At 56.8% G+C, this 10,866-nt stretch overlaps 1 protein-coding gene across 2 annotated transcripts; it reads right to left on the bottom strand.

The window, feature by feature from the left end:
* Positions 1–1,720: 1,720 nt before the first annotated feature.
* FHL3 (four and a half LIM domains 3) lies at positions 1,721–9,340 on the bottom strand. 2 transcript variants are annotated; one of them, XM_036256907.1, is made up of 6 exons: positions 9,201–9,340; positions 4,306–4,479; positions 4,043–4,217; positions 2,926–3,095; positions 2,615–2,801; positions 1,721–2,488 (listed from the first exon to the last, which is right to left on the bottom strand). In XM_036256907.1, exons 2-6 carry the CDS (start codon positions 4,459–4,461, stop codon positions 2,334–2,336), a joined length of 843 nt encoding a protein of 280 aa, XP_036112800.1. In that variant the 5' UTR covers positions 4,462–4,479; positions 9,201–9,340; the 3' UTR covers positions 1,721–2,333. The 2 variants fall into 2 exon arrangements, with proteins under 2 accessions (XP_036112800.1, XP_036112801.1); XM_036256908.1 differs by having other exon boundaries at positions 9,292–9,333.
* Between the last annotated feature and the right edge of the window lie 1,526 nt (positions 9,341–10,866).

The raw sequence follows: 10,866 nt of genomic DNA, 5'->3' as shown, positions 1-10,866 counted from the left end.
GTTTTCTGAGATGTTAAAGCTGAAAAATGTTTATCTTGAAATCAACAACAGTATTGTATCTGCACATCTCTTCCTCTTAGGTGGATAGATCACCTAAGCAACACTATTCATCTGATGCCTTCCCTTCCCTAAAACTGGCTCACCTTCTTCTTCCCCACTCTGTCCAAACAGTCACCAAGTCTTGTCTTTTCCACCCCTGCTGCCACCTGCCTCATTCTCTCTCACCTGGACCACTGCACTAGCCTCCTAACCATCCTGCTCATCTTACCCTCCAATCTATTATTCATACTGCAGCCAGAGTGATCATCTCATGTCCTTGCTTAAACATTTCCACTGGGTGAGGTCTGTTTAACTTGGCATTGCCCTTCTCATGACCTGGCCTCTGCCTGCCATGTTAGTCCTTTGGCACTTCCTCCAAACGAAATTACTTGCTGCTTCCTCAAAGCACCATGTTTTTTTCAGGCCTCCAGGCCTTTGAACCAGCTGTTTTGTATGCTTGGACTACTCGTCCGCAAGTGTTTATTGAACACGTAGTAAGAGCTGGGAGCTGAGAATGGAAGGGCTAGCAAGGCAGGCGCGAGCCCAGGCCTCACCGAGGCTGGTGAGGCAAAAACAGAAACATGTAATCATTAATTATAAGCACACATGGTGGACAGTCGTAAAGGTTTGTTGAACATGTCAACCATGGCCTCAGAAAGTTTAGAGTTAGGATAGGGCCAGGGAGGCAGTCGGAGGCGGATGAGAATATCGGATCTACCAGTGACGACCTATGTAACTTTGGGGAACTGGCAAGCGGCGTCTCCACTTCTGTGAAACGGAAAACTGCCCGCCCCATAGGACGGGCTTCGGGGAGGATTTCATATGAGATGCATATGATCACCCGGTTGTGGGGGACCCGAGGGCCCCTCCTTCACAGGACGCCAAGGGTCTGCCTGCCCGGCCTGCGGGCCCCTACCCCAGGATGCTGCGGGCAAAACAGCGCCTTTGAGCACCTTAGCCCGAGCGCGCCGCAGTGCCCACCAGTCTCCGCCTGCGACAGCGGGACCGCGAGCCCAGACCGCAGGCCGGGGGGCGGACAGACAGGGGGAGTCGGAAGCCGAGAGAGGGGGGCAGCGCTCCGCCCCATCTCCCCACTTTGGGGGCCAGCCCCCTTCGCTCATTCCCGCCCCCGCCTTGAATCACGGGGGGGCGGGGCCATGACCCATTCATGCCGGGAATCGGATCCAGATGTTCCCGCGGTGCGTGCAGCTGCATCCTTGCCTTTTTTGGCAAAAAACGTGCGGCCGCTAGCGGATCCGGGCCGCCTTTGCTAATCCTCGAGAAGAGGGGGAAGGGGGCCGAGGGTCTGGGCCTAGATTGGGGATCCGCACCGGGTGCTCTGCGAGATTTGGAAAGGACTGTTACGGGAGGGTGGCGATTTGTACCAGACAGGGGAACCCACCGGTACCCCTGCTCGTGGTCTGAACCTCCTCCAAACCCCTCCCTTCTCCGCCGGAGGAAAAAGCCCTTAGCCAGCAGGGGGGAGGCAGGCTAAGCCCTAGAGGGACGGTAGCAGCGGTGGGGATCCCCGTTCTCCGGAGAGATTTCCCACCCTGTGGCCTGCAGCTCCCCCCTCTGCCGGGCACTGAGGTCTGGAATAGCCTCAGAGTCTCTCGGTCTGCGTCTGCGTAGGAACCTTCCTTCCCCCTCCATCCCCAGAAAAACACACAGAGGCCTGTGCTACCTCACACTGCTTTATTGCAGAATCTCGAAGTGGGTGAACCAATCCCACCCCTCTGCCCATCTCTGGGCAAAATGGAGCTGAAATGAGAAAACACTCAATGAACAAAACCCTGTACCCTAGGACCTCCTAACCAGTGAATCCCTGATCCGCTGCCCGGAACAGCCGCAGCCCTGGGGACAGAAGTGGAATGGGGGTGGGGAGGGTCAAGCCTGAGTATAGGTCTTCTCAGGCACCCACAGGAGACCTAAAGTCTGCAGAGAAGCCTAAATTGAAGGGGCCTGGGTCCCAGAGTCCAGGTTTGGAGGGCTGGGGTCTAGAGCCCTGATTTGGGGAGGAGGATTGGTCTGGGAACCACAACTCTAGGGGGCAGGGCTGAGTTCTGGAGTTCAGGCTTCGAAGGGGATATAAATGATAGAGGTTCCATAACAGCCTAGGTTTGGGAGCCCTGGGGCAGGGAGTACCAGTTCAGAAATGTTGGAGTGGGGAGGCTGAATCCTGGAGCCCAGGGGGAGCCCCAATTTGGGGAGAGGCTGGGTCCCGGAGGTGGTTTGGAAAAGGAGCCTTAGTCCTTGAGCCCTGGTATGGGAGGCCTGGGTCCAGGAGCCCTGGCTCAGGGCCCTGCCTGGCTGCAGCCCTGGCACAGCACTTGGTCTCCATCCGGCACGAAGCCTTGGCCCACCAGGGAGGTGGAGCAGCGGGCGCAGGCGAAGCAGCTGTGGTGCCAGTGGCGTTCTTCAAAGGACACGTACTTGCCCCCACCGAGTCCTGGAGGGAGGCTGGAAGTTAGCTCTGCAGATCTAGAGGGCGCTCCTGGCCCTCAGCCTCACCCAATCCCAGATCCCATTCCCTTGCCTGCACCCTACCCACTCAGTTATTTGACCCTTATCCCACCTGTGATGGGGCGCTTGCAGCTGCTGCACTTGGGGGCAAAGAGTTCTCCAAAACAGGCCACACAGTAGGGATCATCATCCCGGGACGTGAACTGCTGCCCTGCCAGGGGTGTCTGGCACCCAGTGCAGACCAGGCATTCACGATGCCAGGGCTGCTCACGGTATGTCACGCCACCCTGTGTCAGCGTCTGTAGGGGCAGCATCTGTCAGCAGTGGGGAGTGGGGATTCCCACCCCATAACAGAGCCTTGCTCATCCCCGCCCATGCCTACAGTGGAGACCAGGGTCCCCACCCTGCTGGCCCAGCCCCCACCTTGCTGCAGCGGGCACAGCGAGGAGCAAACTTGTTCTCATAGCAGGGCACGCAGTAGTGAGCACCCTTGTCAGGCACGAAGGAACGGGAGCCCAGTGGCTGCTCACAGCCGCTGCACAGGAAACAGTGCTCATGCCACGTTTGGCCTCCATACTCCAGCTTCCGGGACCCTGTGGGGAACAGGGGTCCCACTCAGAAGCTGTGTCCCAAGCTCCTGAATGACACCCTCTGTTATGCACCTCCCTTCCCGAGGAGAATCCTTGCTGTTTCCATAGCCCAAGCACATGCAGCAGGGCCCCACCATGAATACTGCACATGCTAACCTCCCCGAAACATAGGGCATGCTGGCTGAGCACATGCTAGGGCCCATAAACTACACAAGAAGGTTTGGCATATCTCAAGCCCTCATATGGGCCAGACATGACTGTCTCATGTCACAGGCATGATAATTCAGTATATGACGATTTTAGCACACACACAAAGACCCCACTTATACTAACCAAGCAAGTCTCTGCCCACCTGAGTTCTCATGTTCTGGACATGATACATTTAGTACCTGCTAAGCCCCTGCATACCCTCCTCATGCCATTCTCCAGATATTCTAAATCTTCACATATATCTATTAAGGCATACAGCTCAGCACATGTTAAGCCCTCTGTTTATCTTGGCACACACCAAGCCCTAATGCACCAAGCATGACCGTCTCAGCATACTCTTAGCTCCTACATGTACCAAACATGCAGCTCTTCAGACATGCTAAGCCCCCAGGTGTATCAGTCTGCCCATACATGCTAAACCCACAGGTGTGTACTAGGCCCACCGGACCAGCACACATTAAACCCTCAGGAATGTATCAAGCTTGTCAGTTCCTGTACATGCTAAGCTTTCACGTGTATATCTGCGTGTGCCAGTCCTTATGCATACTAAGTTGCCAAGAGCATATAAGCACGACAGATCTTGTATATACTAAGTTTCCAAGAACGCGCTGCCTGTGCAGGTCTTTACTGTATGAGCCTCCATGTATGTATCATATAGGCGTACCGGTCCCTTGCACATGCATGAACCCTGCACAGATGCCAGGCATGCGGGTCCCACACAGTGAGCCCCGGGGACATACCCGGCATGACGGTCTCCCCACAGGCAGAGCACTGTGAGGAGAAGGCACTGCAGTAGCAGTCATTGCAGAGCAGCTCGCTGTCCTGGCAGGTGAAGGGCTCATCGGCGAGGGAGCGCTGGCAGCGGCAGCAGCGGAAGCAGCCCTCGTGGAAGTGGCGGTCTTCGTAGAATAGCTCCTGCCGGAAGCATGGCAAGGGCACTGGTACCTTTACCCCCTCCCTCCAGCCTCTACCCGCTTCCTGCCCTGTCTGGTCCGGTCCTTACCCTTGAGTCATGCCCGATCAGCTGCTGGCACTCGGCACAGGTGTTGGCGAAGGTATTGTCGTAGCAGGGTACGCAGTAGGGGCCATTGTCTGTCTGGATGTATTTGCGGCCATACAGGGACTCACTGCATTTTGCACAGTCAAAGGCCTCACTCATGGTGGCTGTGAGTGAGCCCTGTTAGGGACACAAGGTGAAGCGGGGTCACCAAGAGGGGCTGTGGCTTAGCCCCTTGCAAGAGCCCTTGCCATTAAATAAAGAGCAAGAGACCAGGCACAGAAAGTGCCAGGGCAGAATAGGTGGTGATGGAAGGCGTGCTTCTGGGAACCCAGGAGTCCTGCATGTTTATTTCTGTATTTAACGGTGCGGGTAGAAGGGGGTCAGGAAAAAATCAGGAAGCAGAAGTTGTTTTCTTATCTGGGCCCTGGCAGATCTGGGGGGAGGGGGCTTTTCCTGGGTCAGTGACTCATTTCCTGCCCCAGCCTGAGTTTAGCCTCCACTGTCCCTACTGTCCCCAAGGGGGCAAGAGAAGGGGCAGAGAGCCACCCCATCTTATCCCCTATGCACAGTGCTCCCACCCTCTCTTGACTCCCAGGAAGGGACCCTTGGGGTATGGATAAAGAAATCCCTACCCAGAGGTCTGGAGTGGGGAGTTTAGGGATGGGAATGGGCTGTCTCCGCCCCTGTCCCCAAGCAGGAAACAGTGGAATGTTAGAGGTATGCTGGGCGGATGAATGGTGGAGGTGGAGGAGGCGATGTCATTGAGCCTCACCTCCCAGGAGAATCAGCCCAGCAACAAGGACTTCAGAGGCTCAGCCTAGGTTTAAGCAGGAAGGAAATCCTGCAAGCTGGACCCAGCCAAGCCTCCCCAGCTGGACCCTCTTCCCTCACCCCCTGCTGGGTCTCTGGTCACACCAGCCTGGGCAGCCTGGCCTGCAACATCTGCAGCAGCTGTGACAGCCCAGATGGCCAGATGTCAGGTTTTGCCAGCAACAGGGGAGAGAAAAGGGAAATGAGATGCCTGGGGAGGGAGAAGGGAACTGGAGACAGATTATGCAGTGTGCCTCCCTGCCATCTCATGCTGAGGGGCATCACTCTTGGCAGCATTTGGCAAAACCCAGGAATCTTTCCATCCCCTGGGTCATGATTTCCCTCCTCCTGCCTCTGGGAGAGACAGCCTCTCCGAGCTTTCCTGATTTCTAAGGGTTTGGGGCAGGGGAGTGAAGGGTGAGAGTGAGAGCCACTGAAGACATTTTCTCCCCAATCAGGCCCCTTCTCGGATGGGGAGTCAGGCAAGAGGGAGCCCTAAGAGCTGTTGCTGCAGACACCCCCCCCCCCCCCAAACCTCAGACACTTTCCATTTTCTCAGGAACAAAGCATGTTTGTGGGATGAGGTCATCCACACAGCTGCCTCTGGAACAGGAGCATGGGGAGTGGGGGGGAGGCAGTAGGGAAATGGGGTTCCTGGTCCCTTCTGCTGCCCCTGATTCAGTCTCTAGCCCTGGATTCAGAGCTCCCCCTCCAGCCTCCTTCATCAGGAAGCCTGCTCTCCGAGGATCCCGGGGTATTGGAGAGGAACCACCAGGACCCATAGGAAGGGGATGTTCTCACAGCTGCAGATGAGCCTGGGAGTACAAAGGAACCCACCAACCTACTCCCTCCACGTTAGACCTCAGGAACTGGCAGTCCCCAGAGCCCGCCCTGGCTCAAGTTGAAGGAAAAGCCCTCCTTCTCTCAGCCACCCCCAGTGGGAAATTCTCGCCAACAAGCATTGCTCTGGCTTGGAGTTCAGACTCCAGGCGCCAGCAGACGCCCCAAGCCTGTAGGGTCTGGCTCTTCTGAAGGGATGGCTCGTGAGTTCAGAGCCATCCTTCTGTACAATGGGAGGACACTGAGTTCACACCCCAGGCCAGGGCATCAGGCCACCAGAAGCTGGGGTCTTCAGAGCAGGGACTTCTGGGGTAGGGGCTATGCTGTAGGGCGGAGGGTACCCCCATTTCTCAGTCCTCTCCCCACCGCTCAGGACTGGGCTTCCTCTGGCTGAACATCTGAGGACTGTCTGGGCTGACAGCCACCGGGCAGCAGGGGGCCACACAGGTGGAATATGGCCATGTCTCTGTCCAGGAGTGCCCTGGGCCTTTTCCTTCTTTCTTGGTTTGGCCCTAAGCAGCCACCACCTTCCCAGGCCCATGCTAGCCTTGGGCTTCTCCCCTGGGAGGCAATCACCACTCTGGGACAGGGGCACCCCAAATAGGGTATGGGCATGGCTTCTGTTTCCTTCCCAGAATCCCCTACTCTGTCTAGCTGGGCTCTAGTGAGGACAGTGAAGGGCACTATCAAGGGGCCCACCTGTCTCTGCCCATTTCCCTCCTCCCCCTTTCCCTGGCAGGAGTGGGGGACTGAGGGAGGCAGTCTTGTGCTCCTTCATGGCAGGGAGGGCTGTGCAGGGCTGACTGCTCAGTGGGCCAGATGGCTCGGTCCCTGCCCCCATCAACAGACACACACCCCTACACCTGACCCAGACACACATCTGGCACCTCTCAGAGCTCAGAATAGCTGGGTAAATAAATGGCTGTGGCATGTGGTGTGTAGTGGCTTGAGCTGTGAAATATAAACCTGGGTGATCTTGGGCAAGTCACTCAAGCTCTCTGAGCCTGTTTCCCCATCTAATACTACCTCCTACCTCTTGGGATTATTGTCGGGCTAAAATGTGATGATGTTTGGAAAGCACCTTGCAGTCAGTTGTTAGTAAATGGAGGATATTTGTGTTTTTATTATTAGCCCCTTCCTCATACTGGGGTCAGGCAATAGTTTCTCAGCCAGGCCTTGGTCAGGGAACTGGCCTTGAACATTCTCCGTGTATGCCCAGGGAGAGAACAAAGAGGGAATCCTTATGTCTGCTTGGGGCACCAAAGAAGCCCAGGCTATGGGGCCAGCCTGACTCCAGGGGACATAACTCTGAGACCCCTTACATAGGCACACTGGTGCACACATCTGTAGGCGGCTTTGCCTTTCACAAAGTGCATTCCCACCCACCCACCCACCCACTGTCTCATCAGATCTCACAAAAGGCAGGCAGGATAGTGTGGTCACTCCCAATTTACAGCTGAGCACACAGGCCAGGGACAGGGCAGGGGCATACTCAAGGTCATTTAGGTATCAGAGAGCCCAGGAGCCCTTTCCTGTTTTTTTTTCCCCCTGGAAATGCTGCAGTGGTGGTAGAGGGGGTTGTCAGCATTTAAGAGCAAGGGGCATGAGTGGGAGGGAAGAGATAAACCAAAAAACTTATATGCATGTTTGTGTAACCAATGGACATAGACGACAATGCTGGGGTTTGGGGGCAGGATCGGGAGGAGGGTGTCAATAGGGGAAAAAGAAGAAACATCTGTAATAAAAATAAATTAATAAAATAAAAGAGCAGGGGACATGAGATGCTGGGTGACATCAGTAGTACAGGAACCCAGCTCTTCTCCCCACTTGCCAGCCCGGTCATTGGAAGACACACAGAAGTCTTTCCAATTACCCATGCCAACCGCTCAACCCTTTTGCCCCCCTCCAGCCCCCACTGTCCATAACCCTGGCCAGGCCCCACAGCTGTGAGTCAGGATCAGAACAGACCCCTCCCCCAGCTCCCTGGAGTTGACAGGAGACTAAGGGGGAGAAAACAAACTCCCCTTACCCCACCCGCTGCTGCCATGTATCTACTCCACACACCCCCCCCCCCAGCCTGGGAGAGTAGTTTAGGGGAAGGGGGGGTGGGGGGGTGGGAAGCAGGATCCAGTAGCTGCTCTGGGGACAAGAGAGGAACAGTTCATTCACCCCGGGTCCCCCAGGGCTGAAGTAGCCTGTCCAAGATCTGAGTTTAAAAATAAGTTGGGGCTGTCTTGGTGTATGCCTGGGGCTCTTTCTTGATCTCAATCTTACTGTCTCAGGTCCTCTCCTCATGGGGACTCAGCTGGCCCAGAGTTTGTGTTTCCCCACATTCTTGCTTCCCAATCTTGCTGCCTGAGTCTCTCAGGATCTGTCCTGGAAGCTGTCAGTGCTCCATCAAATCTCAGTCTCTCCGTGTCTAGCGCTGTTCCACTCCGCTTGGGTCTGTGTCTCTGCACACTTCACAGCTGTCTGTATGTTGTGGGTGTCTCTGTACCTCCGACTGGCTATGTCCCAACAGCTGGCCTCTGTGAATTTCTACCTCTGGACACCCAGTCTGGTCTTCTTAAGTCTCTATTGGGAGGAATGTCTTGGTCCTCACCCTATCCCAATTCTCTACCTCTTAGCATCTCTGCATGCCTGAGTGTCTCTGTCTCCAGTCTCTGAACATCTCTACAGGCCTCCCAGAGGCTGATTCACCACGAGGCTAAGGCAGCTGAGGCTCTCGGGCCTCTCACTTGCTCAGGGTCCTCCAAGGCCCTGGGGAGGCCCTACGGAGTGTTCACTGGGGTCATTGCACGCCTTTTCCTAAAGTGCTCCACAAAACCTGGGTCGGTGCCTATGCCTCAGGTCTGTCTCTCAGTGACTCAATGCCCAAGTCTCTGTCCCTGTTCCGAGTAACTCTGCAGCCTCCTGTCTAAGCCTGTCCCTCCTGTCGGGGTCTCGGTCTCCCGTTCCACTGGGCTTTCTGGGAACCTGTTTCTAGAACCCTCCGGGTCTACATCTCGAGACTCTGGTTTTTCTATTTCAAACTTAGCCCCCTCCCCCGCCCAACTCCCGCAGCCACCCCCGCCCCGCCCGGCGGCCGGGAGCGGTGCACCCCGGAGGACGCCCTCCGGGGCTTAGCGCCCTCGGCGTCCCCGGCCGGACCCAGGAGGGGGCGGGGGGCGGGCCGCCTCCGCTCTCCGCGCGGCTCGAGGGCTGGGGCCAGGAGCTGGGATCGGAGCCGGGCTCGGCGGGGAGCTCACCTCGAAGCGGGCGGCGGCAGCGGGGCGCAGTGCTCGTGGCGAGGGGGGCGATGTGCGGGAAGAACGGCCCGCTTCCCTCCGCGGCTCCTACCTGCGGGCCCAGCCGCGCGGGGGCCGAGCGAGCTGCCGGCTGCACCCGGACCGTGTGGGCGAGTGGGAGCGCGGCCCCAACCCCTCCCCGAGGAAGTGAGCGCCGGGGCCCGCCCCGCCCGGACCCCGCCCCCAGCCGCCCCTGCCCGCGGGTGCGGACCCCGCCTCCGGCCCCTGGTCCCGGAGGCTGGGGGCCAGGCCCCGCCCCCACCTCCCTTTTGGACTAGAAGCACGCTCCAGCCCCCCTCGCAGGCCCAGCCTAACCTGGCTCTCCCAACCTTCCTGGGCAGCTCGCACCCCGCCCCTGTCCCCTCCCTGCAGCTTTTGCTGTCCTTTCTCCCTGCCCCCCCCCCCCAGCTGCAAGCGGGAGACTGTTGTATTCAATCTCAGGCAAGAGGTACAGGACCCAGCCGACCGGGGTTCATTTGGGGACCAAGAGTCTTCATGCCCTGTTCGTGTCCTTCTCCCCACACCAGTTTACTCCCGGGGTCACACTCAGCCCGAGTTTGTGAAAGAGGCCTTAATCCATTCAGCCTGGAGGAGAGGATGGTTTTTTACTGCTGTCATGGCCCTGTCACCGACCTAGGTGATTTCTGGAAACAGAGAGTGAAGAGATGATTCCCCCCCCTCCCCGCCCCATCTCCTCCCCCCATGGGACCTTGACTTTCAAAGGGCTTTATTCCACAACTCTGAATGGCAAAAACAGAAGTGGCCACCTCCTCACCTCCAGCTGCACCCTGGGACTGAAAAGTCCTGCTTAGGTTTCCACAGTGCCTAGGAATAGTTTTGACCTTTGAAGCCCAGGGGAGACCCTAATCCTTGGCCCCATGACTTGGGGGCTTCTCAGGGAGGAGTGTGAGGAGTGTTCATGGTCAGGACACTCTGTGGGTGGTGGAGGGAACCCCTCCTTCCTCACCTCTGCTGTTGCCAACCCTCTGGCTTCCTCTTTGTGCCCAAGAGGGAGGACTGGCGCCTGCCAGGGACACAAAGCCCCACCAGGTCTTTGAGGCCATCCCCTCTGGGATCCTCAAGCTTGTCACTAGGAATAAATAGCCTCAATCTGGGAGGGTGGGGGAGGGAGGAGGAGGCTCTGCTGCGCTGTTTGTAAAATAAGAGACAACAAACCAATCTGGAAACAACTTCAGCATGTAGAGTGGAGATTCAGGTGCCCACAGAGGGTCTTCCATTCCCAGGCTGGGTCCAGCCAAGCTGTCAGAGCAGACTCATTCCCTCCCAGACTGGGGTTCCTCTGCCATCTCTGAATCACTTTCCTGCCTTACTGGGTCCCAAGTCACCCATGAGGCCAGGTTTCCTTTAAAAATTAACTAATTGCTTGTTTATTATTATTGTTCTTGATGCCTAAACTCTAAGTGCCAGGGTCACCACCTCACTCCCAATACCCACTCCAATGTTTGGATGAGAAATCTTTGAAGAATGCGTGAATGAAGACATGCTTCAGTTTGGATCCCTCCTTCCCCCCTAATTTGGACCATAGGCACCTTCTATCTGGAATCCAGGGAGTGAGCAGCCAGCCCATGGGTAGGCTCTTTCTCTGGGATTTATTTTGCAGGTGTAG

This window comes from Molossus molossus, unplaced genomic scaffold (assembly GCF_014108415.1).
Source record: "Molossus molossus isolate mMolMol1 unplaced genomic scaffold, mMolMol1.p scaffold_m16_p_12, whole genome shotgun sequence".
NCBI lineage: Eukaryota > Metazoa > Chordata > Mammalia > Chiroptera > Molossidae > Molossus > Molossus molossus.
Note: the sequence above shows the minus strand (reverse complement) of the source record. Positions and strands in the feature narration are given on the sequence as shown.